Consider the following 18,886-nt stretch of genomic DNA (forward strand, 5'->3'; position numbering starts at 1 on the left):
TTAACAAGACAACACTTCCTGTCTCGGAACTCGCTCACGCGTGGGAAAAGCCTCCCGGAAAACTTTCCATGACACGGCATGGACACAGTCCGCAATGTCACAGAGGTGTTCATTGACCAACTTGTTTATTTGCGTGGTTGTAGTTTGCAGCCCATCCATCCATCCATTTTCTACCGCTTATTCCCTTTGGGGTCGCGGGGGGCGCTGGTGCCTATCTCAGCTACAATCGGGCGGAAGGCGGGGTACACCCTGGACAAGTCGTGACCTCATCGCAGGGCCAACGCAGATAGACAGACAACATTCACACTCACATTCACACACTAGGGCCAATTTAGGGTTGCCAATCAACCTATCCCCAGGTGCATGTCTTTGGAAGTGGGAGGAAGCCGGAGTACCCGGAGGGAACCCACGCATTCACGGGGAGAACATGCAAACTCCACACAGAAAGATCCCCAGCCCGGGATTGAACCCAGGACTACTCAGGACCTTTGTATTGTGAGGCAGACGCACTAACCCCTCTGCCACCGTGAATATGACCCTGCAGTTTGCAGGGTCATATTCAATTTTTTTTATAATTTTCATGCATACTGTAAAAACAAATATTTATGCTTACCTTATGTTTAAACTGCTACAATATGTTATTGGTCATTGTTTAGTAGGACCTAGACCAGGGGTCGGCAACCTTCAGCATACAAAGAGCCATTTGAGCCCATTTCCCCCCAAATAAAACCCAACTAGAGCCGCAAACTCTGTTCGATTCCTAAAATGACGATAACACCACTTATAGTTTCGTTACACGTATGCTATAGAATTTATGAAATCAAACACTTGACAACGATTCACATCTTATTTTTGGGTATAAGCAAATCACCAAATTATTTTGAACATTCGAAAAAAAATACACTGGTCCTTCCCTTATTGATGAATTTAGAAAAAAAAAAATCAAGTCGTCCCAGTATTCTGAAAGCATGCAACTGCGGCATATTTCATTTGAGTAAAAAGGGAAAGGAACAACCTCCTCATCAATGAAAGCAAATTAATCTGTCCATGTAGCATTAAATGCTCTATTTTTATCAGAAATGTTTCTCTTTTTTGATCCATCCATTGCTAGCTTACCGGGGGGTTGACCGCTAAAAACAATACAATTGCTCGGCGGCGGCGTCTTCAGTAATGCGGACGTTGTATCGGTCCGTTGTGGTGAAGAAGGAGCTGAGCCGGAAGGCAAAGCTCTCAATTTACCGGTCGATCTACGTTCCCATCCTCACCTATGGTCATGAGCTTTGGGTCATGACCGAAAGGATAAGATCACGGGTACAAGCGGCCGAAATGAGTTTCCTCCGCCGGGTGGCGGGGCTCTCCCTTAGAGATAGGGTGAGAAGCTCTGCCATCCGGGAGGAGCTCAACGTAAAGCCGCTGCTCCTCCACATCGAGAGGAGCCAGATGAGGTGGTTCGGGCATCTGGTCAGGATGCCACCCGAACGCCTCCCTAGGGATGTGTTTAGGGCACGTCCAGCTGGTAGGAGGCCACGGGGAAGACCCAGGACACGTTGGAAAGACTATGTCTCCCGGCTGGCCTGGGAACGCCTCGGGATCCCCCGGGAAGAGCTAGACGAAGTGGCTGGAGATAGGGAAGTCTGGGCTTCCCTGCTTAGGCTGCTGCCCCCGCGACCCGACCTCGGATAAGCGGAAGATGATGGATGGATGGATGGATGGATGCTTGGCAGCAAGAGATGACGCACAGAGGCTGTGACGTACGCAAACCCCTTAGGAGTGATGGACAGCTGGGCAGCACCAGAGGAGCTGCAGCCAGCCACTGTAGCCCCCCATTCACTCCCCACTGTTGCAAGTCTCGTAATGTATGTTGTAATATGTATATGTGCTTTGCTATGGAGTTTATTTTTCCCCACTCCAGACTGGGCCCTCTTAGGAGCCCAGTCTGGATTGTATTTTTTTACTCATCCCCCCCAGCATTTAACTTTTTCCCATCTTTTACGGGGCGCCTTGTGGTGCCCCATCAGCCTTCCTGCTCTGTCACCCTGCAGACTGTTTGTCTAATCTTGAACGAGTTTGTGCTGAAAACAAAGATTCATTGTACTTGTGCAATGACAATAAATACCTATCTACCTACCTACCTTCGATCGACAATATATCCAAATGTTTTGTCATCATATATTAAGATACCAGAACTCTCTAAAATAAAAAATGTGAGATTAAAAATAACTAAATAAATTTAAATAATTAGGTAACCATTATTTGTTGACCTTATGTTTCCAAGCCAAAGTGAGCCACAGCAGTGGCATGAAAGAGCCGCATGTGGCTCCAGAGCCGCAGGTTGCAGACCCCTGACCTAGACTCTTTGGGCACCACATGATCAATTCTCGATTAACACCAATTCTTGATTCAAAGTCAATACATTTTTAATAACATTGGGTTCCAGTTCTATGATTTACTACATTCCGCCATAAAATAGATAATCAGCTCTGATACATTTTCTTATGATGAATAAAACTGGTTTTGTTAAATAAAATGCTACATAAACATTTAATAAAGTCAAATCCAAATAAGGCAACAAGTGAAGTATCCAACTCTTCTCTAAGTAAATCTGTTCAGCAGATATGATGATCTACATCAGGCCTGAGTAATTATTTTGACTCTGGGGCCACATTTAGAGAAAAATGTGTCTGGGGGCCAGTATGTCTATCTATCTATGTATATGTATGTATATAAATATAAATATGCGCACACACACACGCACACATATATAAACTGTGACAATCTGCTGTACAATATGTGTGTGTTTGGGTCCTATTTTTAGGAACACTAATACAAAACCTCACAATAATGTCTGATTGAATCCTAAAAACGTTATGACAGACCGCCTTAGGAAAGTGAATGGAATTTCACATGTTCTATTGAATGAGACACCCAGAATGTACATTAATATAAAGAATGTGTGATTTACAATATTAACTATGAACGATAAAACACTGAATATGGACAACATATGAACGTCAAACCCCCTGTCCATCCACATTATTTACAATCAAGAGAAACACAAGAATTACTGCGAAATATGGACGCAAAGAGTAAAAAAAAACCCCACCTACAATCTGATATAATATCACTTCTCTTGTACAACTTTGTTGTAAAAATCTCCTTCCACATCTGTCCCTGACACTTGCATTTCAGGCCGCTCTGGAAACACTGTGGAAACGCTCCTCACCCACACTGCTTGGTGCCTCGTCTAAACTGCTTTGACTTGGATTACCATCGTAATTAACTAGATTACCATAGTAACTATTATACCATTGAAAAGATCAGATTCCAACCATTGAAATACTTTGTATAGTTCAAGACTTACGGTCATTAGAAAACATCACTGCACATCATAATGACGGTTACCGTTTCCATCTTAAAGATCTAAAAAAATTATTTGCGAATGTCCGGCGGGCCAGATTGAAAAGCTTTATGGGCCTCATGTGGCCCCCGGGCCTTAATTTTCCCAGGTCTGATCTACATCAACAATATGATTTGCCTGAGTAGCTGGACAGGAGAGTTAAAAAAAAATCCAAAACATTTTTAATAATAGCCTGCCACCGTAGCCCCCTCTGTTGCAAGTCTGGAGATGTATGTTGTAATGCAGTGGGATAGCGGCCGTGCGCAACCCAAGGGTCCCTGGTTCAATCCCCACCTAGTACCGACCTCATCACGTCTGTTGTGTCCTGAGCAAGACACTTCACCCTTGCTCCTGATGGGTGCTGGTTAGCGCCTTGCATGGCAGCTCCCTCCATCAGTGTGTGAATGTGTGTGTGAATGGGTGAATGTGGAATTAGCGTCAAAGTGCTTTGAGTACCTTGAAGGTAAAAAAGCGCTATACAAGTACAACTCATTTATCATTTATTTATGTATATGTGCTTTGCTATTGAGTTTTTTTTCCAAGTCTAGATTATATTTTGTTACTCATCGTCACCCAGCGTTGACCTTTTTCCTATCTTTTACGGGTCGCCTTGTGGCGACCCATCAGCGTTCCTGTTTTGTAACCCTGTACACTGTTTTTTTTTGTGTAATCTTGAACTGGTTTGTGCTGAAAACCAAGTTTTGTTGTACTTGTGCAATAACAATAAAGACCTACCTACCTAATAATAAAACAAACACAAATATATAAATATACTTTTTTTTCCCCACTGATTTCTTTATTAATTCAATGGATTAAAGATTGTTACAAATAGGAAACGTGTTTTATTCAAAATGTTTTTGTTACCCTTATTGTTTCTTGTTACAATAGGGAACATGATATATTTACAGTTACTTGAAAAGGAGTTGGAAGAAGCAGATCTTTTATAATCCTTACCCTCATAAAAAGTGGAGCCCCTAAGCAGAATTGTATTGGTTGTATATTACGTCACATTTTCTTTTCTTCATTGCAGTCCTAATTCACAAGATGGTCAAGCAGTTTGAGCCTAGCATTAAAACAAGTGAGAGTGAGCGTAGAGTTTGAGCAGAAAATGCAGTACTGCTGTTCTGTTCTTGGGTGTTTCTGTCGTTCAAATAGAGAGATAAGATACAGCATTCATAGAGTCCCGAAAGAAGTGGTTTATAAAGGTAATAAAGTAAGGGAAAAAACAAAAGTACGTGGAAGGAAATGGCTCTTAAAAATATAACTTTTATCATCTTGTGGAATACAATTGGACCATGCTTGTGTCTGCAGCGATCACTTTGTAAAATGTTTGTTTGAGCATTTGATTTGTTTGAAAAACTTCCTGTGATGCAATCGACTTTATTCTCTACTACATTAGTAGTGTTTGAGAGAACAACTAAACGGAACAAAAGGACAAGAGATCACATTAGTTTGTGTTATTTTGTGGTTGCTATGCCTAAATTTAACTAGGAAGACCTGCTTGTGCAAAGAAACTAACGTCATGTTAAGTCCTAGTAATAAATATTGTGATTGTTGGTACAATATACCGTATTTTCATTGTCTATTTTCATAACAGAAACTAAAAGCTTTTTTGTTGTTGTGCAGTAAAGTTAAGTGCTTTATGCGACACCGATTACCACATTATAGCGTCTTTAGTGAAATTTGTTAGCCTCAAGAAAATATCCTAATAAACTAGATGAATAAATCTTTGTAGGCTCAACAACATATACTCAATCTTAAAATTGCTAGCAAACATTGCTGAACAACAGGGTCATGTACAGCTAAATAATGAGACAAAATATGAACTTCACAGCATACAAACAACTCCAGACATTAAGTGTAAATGAGACTGAGATGTGTAGCAGGAAATCAACTGCAAACAAACATGTTTTTTCTCATCAGTATCACGACCCCAGCAGCACGGCACTCGTTATGTCAATCAAATATATTACTTACCGATGCACGAATAAGTCCAATTTTGTCTTTCATCGATTATTGTTTAATTTGTGGACCGCTCAGATGTAAAGACATGATGTGCCTCCAATCTTTTTTTCTCTAAATACCCTAAGTGTCGAATGAAACGAGGTCGTAGCTAGCAGTAACGTCTTGGTGATGTTAAATAGTTTAAATCCTATTGCTCTTTTATCCTGCACTACAACGAGCTAATGCAACACAATTTTGTTTTTATCTGTACTGTAAAGTTCAAATTTGAATGACAATAAAAGGAAGTCTAAAAATATATTTGTAATATTATATATTTGTGTAAAAATCCACTCCATCCCATTTCAAATATTTTTTTTCATGATCGCTTATATATTTGCCTTTAAATCTTTCAAAAATACGCCTAAATCTGCACGGTTGCAGGTAAATAAACAGTAGTCTAACGGGACTCTAGACCATGCCTGAAACCTGGAAGTTCCTCGAGGTCACATGATTGCAACCCAGCAATTTGGACCAAAAAAAAAAATGTTCACACTTTTTTCCTTATGTGAGACGACTGTTATACATTTGTTAATCCAAGTTGAATTAATTTTGACAGTTTTGTTCTAAAACAAATGTATACGTAAGAGAGTGTTCATTTGGGTAGTTTTTGTTGTGCATAATAACAAAGTTGACACAAAAATTTGCAAACATTCTTGACCAGGGGTGTCGCCAGACATATTTCACTAGGGCACGTGCCCCACTGTTGATCTGCAGTGCCCCAGTAAAAAAAAACGCTTCAGAGTTTTAAGTCCACATAACATAGACAACAGCACACAAACTACTTAGTATGGTAATTGATTGCTACTCTATTCACTCCACATAACAATGAGCACATGGCTACTTAATATGGTAATTTATTCACGTATGGATCGAGACCTGGTTGAGAGAGAGCGAGAGAGAGCGAGAGAGAGAGAGAGAGAGAGACGAGATGCGAATCACTGCGTGAGGTAGATAACGTTAGCCAACAACAATTTGTTCATTACATTATTTTGATTTTGATTTGAGTCAAACTGTAACTCCTAGATGGATTCAAGAAAGTTATTCGCCCGCAGCAGGGAAAGAGAAGCGAGGAATGAGAGATTTAAGTGAAGTCCTAGCTAGCTAGGCAACATCATTGTCTTAAGTTGATGCTAAGTTAGCTAACGTTATTCCTTGTATCAAGACAAACATATTCATTTGCTGTAAGAGCTGTCGGGCGAATTTCCAATGAACATGAAACATCATGTTGGTTATTGTCTGCTGGTTCTGCATCAATGATGATTTGGAGTAAGCATGTGTGAGTTGAGTGCTTCTCAAATGGTTTATCTTCAGGAAGAAAAACATTTTTCCAAGTCGTGAGCCAAATTTTAAATCATTCAAGTTTATTTCACAGAAAAAAAGCACAGTAGACTGGTCTTGTTAATCGGTGTGACTTTGACTAAAATAATCTTGTTTTGTCACCAGAAAAATGGCTACAGCTAAAGCATCTGGTTTTGTTTCCAGAAAAAATAGTAACATTTCTGTATTTGTTTTCAGAAAGATGGCTGAAAATATCGGGTTTTATTGCCCCATTTAGATTTAAAAAAAAAATATTTCCATGTCTGTCCTGAGTCCTCCTCCAACTTGTTAGTCGGTTTGCCTTTTGCTAAAATACTTACTAATAGTCACTAGAAAAATGGCTAAAAATATCTGGTTTTGTTGCCACAATTTGATTTTTTTGTCCCTTAACTTTTTTTTTTCCATGCACACATTTGACTGCGACTCACTGAAAATGACACACAATCCACTTTTATGTCACGACCCAGCAGTTGGTAACCACTGGTCAACTGTATAACAGTTACTGTAATATTTCCATGTCTGTCCAGAGCAGGGGTAGGGAACCTATGGTTCTAGAGCCAGATGTGGCTCTTTTGATGACTGCATCTGGCTCTCAAATTCATCTGAGGTGACATTACTTAACACGATTAGTAATGAATAATTCCGCCAGTAATCGGTGTTAAAAATAACGTTTATCATATATAACATTCTTATGCATTTTAATCCATCCATCCGTTTTCAACCGCACCTGTTCAATAAGTCACATCAATGGTAAGAAGTCCATCCATCTATTCTCTACCGCTTGTCCCTTTTAGGGTCGCGGGGGTTGCTGGAGCCTATCTCAGCTGCATTTGGGCTGAAGGCGGTGTACACCCTGGACAAGTCGCCACCTTATCACAAGGCCAACACAGATAGACAGACGACATTCACAGTCACATTCACGCACTAGGGCCCATTTAGTGTTGCCAAAGAAGTATTTTATTTATTATTGGTTAGCTTCAGAATAAAAATGATATAAAATATAAGACTTATACGTAACGTGTGGAGTTCCCCAGGGTTCTGTCCTTGGCCCTGCACTCTTCAGCATCTACATGCTGCCGCTAGGTGACATCATACGCAAATATGGTGTTAGCTTTCACTGTTATGCTGATGACACCCAACTCTACATGCCCCTAAAGCTGACCAACACGCCGGATTGTAGTCAGCTGGAGGCGTGTCTTAATGAAATTAAACAATGGATGTCCGCTAACTTTTTGCAACTCAACGTCAAAAAAACGGAAATGCTGATTATCGGTCCTGCTAGACACCGACCTCTATTTAATAATACAACTCTAACATTTGACAACCAAACAATTAAACAAGGCGACACGGTAAAGAATCTGGGTATTATCTTCGACCCAACTCTCTCCTTTGAGGCACACATTAAAAGCGTTACTAAAACGGCCTTCTTTCATCTCCGTAATATCGCTAAAATTCGCTCCATTCTGTCCACTAAAGACGCTGAGATCATTATCCATGCGTTTGTTACGTCTCGCCTCGACTACTGAAACGTATTATTTTCGGGTCTCCCCATGTCTAGCATTAAAAGATTACAGTTGGTACAAAATGCGGCTGCTAGACTTTTGACAAGAACAAGAAAGTTTGATCACATTACGCCTGTACTGGCTCACCTGCACTGGCTTCCTGTGCACTTAAGATGTGACTTTAAGGTTTTACTACTTACGTATAAAATACTACACGGTCTAGCTCCATGCTATCTTGCCGATTGTATTGTACCATATGTCCCGGCAAGAAATCTGCGTTCAAAGGACTCCGGCTTATTAGTGATTCCCAAAGCCCAAAAAAAGTCTGCGGGCTATAGAGCTTTTTCATTTCGGGCTCCAGTACTCTGGAATGCCCTCCCGGTAACAGTTAGAAATGCTACCTCAGTAGAAGCATTTAAGTCTCATCTTAAAACTAATTTGTATACTCTAGCCTTTAAATAGACTCCCTTTTTAGACCAGTTGATCTGCCGTTTCTTTTCTTTTTCTCCTATGTCCCACTCTCCCTTGTGGAGGGGGTCCGGTCCGATCCGGTGGCCATGTACTGCTTGCCTGTGTATCGGCTGGGGACATCTCTGCGCTGCTGATCCGCCTCCGCTTGGGATGGTTTCCTGCTGGCTCCGCTGTGAACGGGACTCTTGCTGCTGTGTTGGATCCGCTTTGGACTGGACTCTCGCGACTGTGTTGGATCCATTATGGATTGAACTTTCAAAGTATTATGTTAGACCCGCTCGACATCCATTGCTTTCCTCCTCTCCAAGGTTCTCATAGTCATCATTGTCACCGACGTCCCACTGGGTCATTATTGTCACCAATGTCCCACTGGGTGTGAGTTTTCCCTGGGTGTGAGTTTTCCTTGCCCTTATGTGGGCCTACCGAGGATGTTGTAGTGGTTTGTGCAGTCCTTTGAGACAATAGTGATTTAGGGCTATATAAGTAAACATTGATTGATTGATTGATATACTCTAAAAATGTAGGTCTTACTTAAAAAATGCATGCATTTAGTTGTATTCATTGTTAAAACATATGATACGGCTTTCACGGTAATACACTTTAAAAAATTTGGCTTTCATGGCTCTCTCAGCCAAAAAGGTTCCCAACCCCTGGTCCAGAGTGATTTACCACTTTGCAAAAATGAAAACGAGATGTTACAGTTTACTTCTCAGAAAATGATTCCCTGAACAGACACACAACAGTTGTTCATTTATTCTACTACTGTGGCTTTATTGTTTTGTGTATATTTTATAGTTTTGTGTATCTGAAATAGGATTAGCCACATTCCCATAAATGGAAATGAAATAATATAAAAGAACCCAGGGATGTAGTGGTGCTTTATTTTTTGTTGTACTTTTGTAGATGTTAAATTTGTTAAAATGTGTTTAAATTTGTTAAATTTGATGTTAAATTTGATGTTACATTTTTGCTTTTACCAGTAGCAGTTTAGAAGTCTGGAGTAAAAAAGCGCACAAGTAGGTCAAATGCATTAGTGGTTAATCAAAGATCCATACAACATAATCTGATATGATATCATAGTTTAAAGCACTATTTATGTATTTTTTTATGATAAATAAGTGCTAAAAATGTTTTTGCTTGCGCGCTTTGCACGCTCACATGAATTATTTGTGCCCCAGGTGTGCCCCAGTACAGTATTAGGTCTAGTAACGCCCCTGTTCTTGATGCAACTCTGAACTTGGTACGACTGCCTTACTTGACCAGCGCTAACGGGACAGTGAGAATGTCTCGGGAAATGTGCCGTTGTATTTTTAGCAGTGACAGAGCAGGAATGGGCTTGAGGGCTATGTCATTCATTAATTGACCTTTTCGTGCGCTTCTTCACGCTAATAGCTGCTCCCTGCTGCCCCCCATGTATTGTGGGGTAGCCCGGGGCTATGAATTTAAAATAAGAAATAAAAAAAAGGTATTATTCTTTTTTATTTTTTTTTATTTTATTATTTGTTAAATTATTTGTTTACTTTTTTCAACTCAAACAATTTTGAAACTTCAATTTATTTACATTTCTTAAATGTTTTGTACAAAAAAAAATTCATGGGGAAAAATTGTTCAATGATTTATATTTTTTGTGCAAAATACTAAAGTCAACATAAACATTCATTGACATTTGACATGCACTTATTCCTGCAGAATTCTCGTCCAAAAAGGGGCCGTCCTGTTTCTCCTCCTGCAGCAATTAAAGATAGTTTGTTCATTTCCTGTGTATAACATGCTCACTTCTAATGGGAGAGAAAAGTACAGCTGCAATCATTAATCAATACATTTGGTTAGAAAAATGCTTTAATGTATATTATGTTGCTTCAATTAATTGTGTAACCCATAAAAAATTATCAAACTGGGACTGCATGGAATACCCGGAACTTTAATTACGCGAACTTGATTTCTGCATGGACGCTGCAGTAGAGCGCACATTAGAGCGGTGTTGTGTGGTGGTAAACAGCAATTTTTTCTAAGTTTCTTTCCATTACATGTAAAAAAGTGCAATTTTAATGTTTATGATGTACTTTTTCTTTTAATTAAGGTGATGTTCAAAAAAAATTTTCCTTGGAAAATACATTAAAGGCCTACTGAAACCCACTACTACCCACCACGCAGTCTGATAGTTTATATATCAATGATGAAATATCAACATTGCAACACAGGCCAATACGGCGTTTTTAGTTTACTAAATTGCAATTTTAAATTTCGCGCGATGTATCCTGTTGAAAACGTCACGGTATGATGATGCGTGCATTTGATGTCACCGGTTGTAGCAGACATTTTTTTCCAGCCCAATCCAAGCTATAAGTAGTCTGCTTTAATCGCATAATCACACAGTATTCTGGACGTCTGTGTTGCTGAATCTTTTGCAATTTGTTCAATTAATAATGGAGAAGTCAAAGTAGAAAGATGGAGGTGGGAAGCGGTGTATTGCAGCTGCCTTTAGCAACACAAACACAGCCGGTGTTTCCTTGTTTAAAATTCCCGAAGGTGAAGCTTAACTATGGAACAGAGCGGTCAAGCGAACATGGTTCCCGATCACATGTCAACCGGCAGGTTCGGTGAGAAAATTGTGGTAATAAGTCGGCTCTTACCGTAGACATGAGCGCCGCTTGCGTACTCCTGCAGCTGCGTGGCCTCCCTCAGAGACACTGGCGGTCACCACACCCGTGGCCACACCCCTCCGACTTTCAGGTACCATATTATCTCACTAAAACACTAGTAACACAATAAGCAGATAAGGGATTTTCCAGAATTATCCTAGTAAATGTGTCTGATAACATCTGAATCGCTCCCACTGCCCTCGCCCCTTTTTTTTTTTCACTTTTTTTTTCTAGTCCTTTTATTCTCACTATCCTCATCCACAAATCTTTCATCCTCGCTCAAATTAATGGGGAATTTGTCGCGTTCTCAGGCTGAATTGCTCTAGCTGCTGGTGGCCATGATTTTAAACAATGTGAGGCCATCTCCATACAACCAAACAAAGCTTTGTGAGGATGTGAGGAGCTCTACAACCAGTGACGTCACGCGCACATCGTGTGCTACTTCCGGTACAGGCAAGGCTTTTTTATTAGCAACCAAAAGTTGCGAACTTTAACGTGGATGTTTTCTACTAAATTCTTTCAGCAAAAATATGGCAATATCGCGAAATGATCAAGTATGACACATAGAATGGACCTGCTATCCTCGTTTAAATAAGAAAATCTCATTTCAGTAGGCCTTTAAGGATATGAAGTGGGTTTTGTACTTGATTGTTTGGAGAAACATTGGTAGATTACTAAAATAATAATTGATAGCTGCAAGGAAAAGATAAGGAAGTGTGATTGTAGAGATACTAGTTTGTGAATAAAAAGAGTGTAAATCTTTGGACACCTAACTATTCGATCCGATTCCGATTCCAGGAAGAGGAAGGCGCATTGATGCACAGTCACTGCCTGTTTTAAATGTTTTCATCTTCTGAGCACTATTAAGTGTTAATGTTTCCTCGCCCACATCCGCAGCAGGTCTCTAAGGTGAACAGCCTCTGGCATGCTCTCAATTCAAACTGATTCCAGCCATGCATTATTTGGTACAATAAATATAATGAAACAGGTTAGGAAAGCTTCGTTTGGTTGTATGGAGCTGGCCTAAAACAAATGTTAAAAAATGGATTCTTATAAATGAGGGTAAATAAGTACTTTAAGAAATATATATTTTTGAAAATTAATAATGGATTTCGAAATTGGGATGAATAAGGATGAGAATAGATGTGCACTGGCTTTCAAAGTGCGGCCCGTAGCAAATTTTTTAACGGCCCACGGCATAATCGTAAGCATTTTGCAGGTATATGTAAATGGGTTATACTTGTATGGCACTTTTCTACCTTCAAGGTATGGGCGATATGGCCTTTTTTAAATATCTCCATATTTTTAGGCCATTTCACGATACACAATATAGATCTCGATATTTTGCCTTAGCCTTGAATGAACACTTGATGCATATAATCAGAGCAGTATGATGATTCTATGTGTCTACATTAAAACATTCTTCTTCATACTGCATTAATATATGCTACTTTTAAACTTTCATGCAGAGAGGGAAATCACAACCAAGTCAATTGACCAAAACTGTATTTATTAAACAGTTATTAAGCAGTGGCACAAACATTCATGTCATTTCCAAAACAAGATTGTCAGGGACATTTTAAAACAAGCTCTGTGTGCACTTTTGTGCATGATGTCACTAAGATGACATATCAAAACAACACTAAATTAAAGTGTACTTTTTGTACAAAACGCCACTACAATAGTTTAAAACAAATAAAGTGCACTTTTGTGCATGATGTCACACAAGATATTTCAATAACTGTCAAATAAAAATGAGCTGAATAAAAATAAATCAAATAGTGTATGTCCTTTGCTAAGTGGTAGGTTACTGCGGACATTATCTCCTTCTGTTGTTGACAATTTTTTTCATACGGTGTTGATGTAGAAATGGTTGCCTTGATATTTAATTGGTGTGGCACCAAACAGAGATGTTGGCATGCGGAGTAAGCACTCTTAATTCTCTAGCAGGTGACTTTTCAAATGATGCTACGTATTAGCAGTAATGCTACTTTTTGTAGCAACGCTTTTGCCCCACACTTAACAAATTACGGTTGTCTGTTCGACATATTCCCACTTGAAGCCAAACCACCGCCAGATGATGGAACCTGTGCTGTTTTTCTTGGGAAAAAATTTTCCTTCATTTCTTACCAGATTCGCACCTTCTTTCTCTCGTATTACCACTTGCATCACACCTAACGTTACCCATTAATCTACCGCTCTGCTCCGCGATAGAAGGTGTAAGAAGGTGTGCTTGTTTTACGTCTCTGTGAGAAGGAGAGACGAGAAGGAGTGAGAAGAGCCTGTAGTGTAATGCCCGCAGCTAAAAGCAACTGCGTGAGAACGTGTACTACAATATCACGATATGGTCATTTTCTATATCGCACAGAGAAAAACCCGCGATATATCAAGTATATCAATAAATCGCCCAGCCCTACTTTAAAGAACTCAAAGCGCTTTGACATCATTTACACATTCACCCATTCACACACACATACACACACTGATGGCAGGAGCTGCCAAGCAAGGCATTAACCACAACTCATAAGGAGCAAGGGTGAAGTGTCTTGCTCAAGGACACAATGGACGTGACTCGGTTAGTAGAAGCTGGGGATCGAACCAGGAACCCTCAGGTTGCTGGCACGGCCACTCTTCCAACCGCGCCACGCCATTCCCCATATGTCAAATATTTTGTTACTTGTCAAATTATACCTGTTAACATGTTGACATTAGTATGCAAGCTTTTTTATCTTTTTTTATTTAGATAATTTGTAGGTATACACCTCAGTTATATGTTGGTACGGCCACCGCTGCTACTCACTGCTCCCTACACCTCCTAAGGCGTGATCAACGGTGATGGGTCAAATGCAGAGAATAATTTTGCCACACCTAGTGTGTGTGTGACAATCATGGGTACTTTAAAGGCCTACTGAAACCCACTACTACCGACCACAGAGTCTGATAGTTTATATATCAATGATGAAATATTAACATTGCAACACATGCCAATACGGCCTTTTTAGTTTACTAAATTGCAATTTTTAATTTTGCGCGATGTATCCTGTTGAAAACGTCACGGTATGATGATGCGTGCGTTTGACGTCTCGGGTTGTAGCAGACATTATTTTCCAGCCCGATCCAAGCTATAAGTAGTCTGCTTTAATCGCATAATTACACAATATTTTGGACATCTGTGTTGCTGAATCTTTTGGAATTTGTTCAATTAATAATGGAGAAGTCAAAGTAGAAAGATGGAGGTGAGAAGCTTTTAGCCTTTAGCCACACAAACACAGCTGGTGTTTCCTTGTTTAAAATTCCTGAAGGTGAAGCTTTATTATGGATCAGAGCGGTCAAGCGAACTTGGATCCCAACTACATGTCAATCGGCAGTTTTCGGTGAGAAAATGGTGGTAATAAGTCGGCTCTTACCGGAGACATCAGCGGAGCTTCCGTACTGCTGCAGCTACGTGACTTCCCTCAGAGACTCTGGCGATCAACACACCCGTGGCCACACCCCTCCGACTTTCAGGTACTATTTAATCTCACTAAAACACTAGCAACACAATAGGCAGATAAGGGATTTTCCAGAATTATCCTAGTAAATGTTTCTAATAACATATTAGGTGGGAAATTACTAAAATTCAATGGTCACATCAACGTCACAACCTGACATTAAATAAACGTAGTCAAAAATAATGATGTTATTTCAACGTTGTATTTGTGTTGTAGAATATTGGTTGGGAAATGACCAAATTTCAATGGTGACATCAATATCAGAACCCAACATTGATTAAACATCGTCAAAAAGCATGTTGTTTCAATGTTATGTTTAAATTGCTCATTGTCAGGACCTAATTCAACAAGTTCTCAACGTTGTTTCAATGTCTTGTGCCTGCTGGGCTAACACCTGATTCAATAATGGAAGACGAGATAGCAGAAATACAAACCCCGTTTCCATATGAGTTGGGAAATTGTGTTAGATGTAAATATAAACGGAATACAATGATTTGCAAATCATTTTCAACCCATATTCAGTTGAATATGCTAAAAAGACAACATATTTGATGTTCAAACTGATAAACATTTTTTTTTTTTGCAAATAATCATTAACTTTAGAATTTAATGCCAGCAACATGTGACAAAGAAGTTGGGAAAGGTGGCAATAAATACTGATAAAGTTGAGTAATTCTCATCAAACACTTAGGGACGGCGTGGCGCAGTGGGAGAATGGCCGTGCGCAACCCGAGGGTCCCTGGTTCAAATCCCACCTAGTACCAACTTAGTCACGTCCGTTGTGTCCTGAGCAAGACACTTCACCCTTGCTCCTGATGGATGCTGGTTGGCGCCTTGCATGGCAGCTCACTCCATCAGTGTGTGAATGTGTGTGTGAATGGGTAAATGTGGAAGTAGTGTCAAAGCGCTTTGAGTATTTTGAAGGTAGAAAAGCGCTATACAAGTACAACCCATTTATCAGTTATTTATTTATCATTTTATTTGGAACATCACACAGGTGTGCAGGCTAATGGGAACAGGTGGGTGCCATGATTGGGTATAAAAGCAGCTTCCATGAAATGCTAAGTAGTTCACAAACAAGGATGGGGTGAGGGTCACCACTTTGTAAGCAAATTGTCAAACAGTTTTAGAACAACATTTCTCAACGAGCTATTGCAAGGAATTTAGGGATTTTATCAGCTACGGCCTGTAAAATCATCAAAAGGTTCAGAGAATCTGGAGAAATCACTGCACGTAAGCGATGATACTACGGACCTTTGAGCCCCCAGGCTGTACTGCATCAAAAACCGACATCAGTGTGTAAAGGATATCACCACATGGGCTGAGGAACACTTCATAAAACCCCTGTCAGTAACTACAGTTGGTTGCTACATCAGCAAGTGTGAGTTAAACCTCTACTATGCAAAGCAAAACCCATTTATCAACAACACCAAGGAACGCCGCTGGCTTTGCTGGGCCCGAGCTCATCTAAGATGGACTGATGCAAAGTGGAAAGGTGTTCTGTGGTCTGACGAGTCCACATTTCACATTATATTTAGAAACTGTGGACGTGGTGTCCTCCGGAACAAAGAGGAAAATAACCATCCGGATTGTTAAAGAGGCAAAGTTCAAAAGCCAGCATCTGTGATGTATGGGGGTGTATTAATGCCCAAGGCATGGGTAACTTACACATCTGTGAAGGCACCATTAATGCTGAATGGTCCATACAGGTTTTAGAGCAACATATGTTGTCATCCAAGCAACGTTATCATGGATACCCCTGCTTATTTCAGCAAGACAATGCCAAGCCATGTGTTACAACAGCGTGGTTTTCTAGTAAAAGAGTGCGGGTACTTTCCTGGCCCGCCTGCAGTCCAGAACTCTCTCCCATCAAAAATGTGTGGCGGGTTATGAAGCGTAAAAAACGACAGCGGAGACCCCGGACTGTTGAACAACTAAAGCTCTTCATAAAACAAGAATGGGAAAGAATTCCACTTTCAAAGCTTCAACAATTAGTTTCCTCAGTTCCCCAAACGTTTATTGAGTGTTGTTAAAAAAAAAGGTGATGTAACACAGAAGTGAACATGCCCTTTCCCAACTATTTTGGCACGTGTTGCAGCCATGAAATACTAAGTTAATTATTATTTACAAAAAATAATTACGTTTATGCGTTTGAACATCAGATATCTTGTCTTTGTAGTGCATTCAACTGAATATGGGTTGAAAATGATTTGCATATCATTGTATTCCATTTATATTTACATCCAACACAATTTCCCATCTCATATGGAAACGGGGTTTGTAGAATATTGGTTGGGAAATGACCAAATTTCAATGGTGAGAACCCAACATTGATTAAACATTATCAAAAAGCATGTTGTTTCAATGTTAGGTTTAAATTGCTCAACGTCAGGACCTCATTCAACAAGTTCTCAACGTTGTTTCAATGTCTTGTGCATGCTGGGCTAACACCTGATTCAATAATGGAATCCGAGATAGCAGAAATAAATGAAGGAGTACAACATTAACACTGTATAACACACAAATAATTACAGTACACATATACCTTCAATTTATATTATTGTTAGACTGCATGTCTTAGTTTATGGTCCATTTTAAAGCTGAATTTGGACTTTTGTAGATGAGTAAAGGTTAATTTGCTAATACAAACTAAACATAATAACATTCATTAAAAAATAATTCGCCAGCCAGTTGATAAAAGCAAACCAGAGTGGATTTTTGGCAGATCTCAGCCTGAAGGAAGACTATTTCGGGCAGTTTAGGAATTGAGGGGACCACCACCCTGTCCTCATTGTCGCCTTAAACAATAGCAGCAGTCCCCCCCCCCCCACCCCCCCCCCCCACACACACACACACACATGACGTCATCACTGATTATTTACCATTTGTAGTCTTGTCCTTTCCTCCTCTTCAGCGTGACGACCATCTCCAGCACCAGCGGCAGGAAGAGCAGCGTGAGCAGCCAGAAGATGTTGCCTCCCTTCACCCAGGTCACCCTCCACACGGCCGCCAGCGACACGAAGACGAAGAGTGCCCTGGTAATGATGGCGCATGTGAACTTCACCACGCTCATCATCACCAGCGCCTATCTATATGTATGTAAATATGTATATATATCTATATATGTCTGTATATATGTATGTAAATGGAGCTCCCAAAGGTCTGAGGTACAAAAGTCTGCAGGTTTGAAGTTTGAAGGGAGAAAAAGTGAGCCGAGAAGTTTGAAGCTCCGCCCAGTTTTGGGGGTGGGGGTGTGGGTTCGGGGGGGGTTTCTCACATCTCTTTAGCATACATCAATGGGCTCTCTTATTCCGCGACACTTTGACTTCATTACAAGCTGCGTGCAGTACTCCTGCACGCCCACTAGATGGCAGCATTGTTTAGAGCCTGAAGTCGCCCTCTTTCATTCTGCTTCTTCTTCTTTTTTTTTTTATAAAGCCCAAACATTTTTTTCTTTGTTTTTTTTTTTTAAACAAAAAATAAAACGTGTTTGCATATATCCATCCATTTTCTACTGCTTGTCCCTTCTGGGGTCGCTGGAGCCTATCTAATGGATTAGATCAGCGGTTCTCATCCTTTTTTCTGTGAATTGTTTTTTAATTCAAGTACCCTCTAATCAGAGCAAAGCATTTTTGGTTGAAAAAAAGAGATAACGAAGTAAAATACAGCACTATGGCATCAGTTTCTAATTTATTAAATTGTACAACAGAGCAAAATATTGCTCATTTGTAGTGGTCTTTCTTGAACTGTTTGGAAAAAAAGATATAAAAATAACTAAAAACTTAACTAAAAATAAACAAGTGATTCAATTATAAATAAAGATTTCTATCAATCAATGTTTACTTACATAGCCCTAAATCACTAGTGTCTCAAAGGGCTGCACAAACCACTATGACATCCTCGGTAGGCCCACATAAGGGCAAGGAAAACTCACACTCAGTGGGACGTCGGTGACAATGATGACTATGAGAACCTTGGAGAAGACAAAAGCAATGGATGTCGAGCGGGTCCAACATGATACTGTGAAAGTTCAATCCATAATGGATCCAACACAGCCGCGAG

General features: G+C 40.0%; 1 protein-coding gene across 1 annotated transcript in view; it reads right to left on the bottom strand.

The window, feature by feature from the left end:
- LOC133559424 (transmembrane protein 26-like) overlaps positions 1-18,009 on the bottom strand; it is a 42,486-nt gene extending 24,477 nt beyond the window's left edge. The window contains exon 1 of the mRNA XM_061911166.1: positions 17,707-18,009. Within this exon, the coding sequence (XP_061767150.1) occupies positions 17,707-17,900 (194 nt within the window). The 5' untranslated portion in view covers positions 17,901-18,009. The remainder of the gene's footprint in view (positions 1-17,706) is intronic.
- Positions 18,010-18,886: the final 877 nt, after the last annotated feature.

This window comes from Nerophis ophidion, linkage group LG09 (assembly GCF_033978795.1).
Source record: "Nerophis ophidion isolate RoL-2023_Sa linkage group LG09, RoL_Noph_v1.0, whole genome shotgun sequence".
Taxonomy (NCBI): Eukaryota; Metazoa; Chordata; class Actinopteri; order Syngnathiformes; family Syngnathidae; genus Nerophis; species Nerophis ophidion.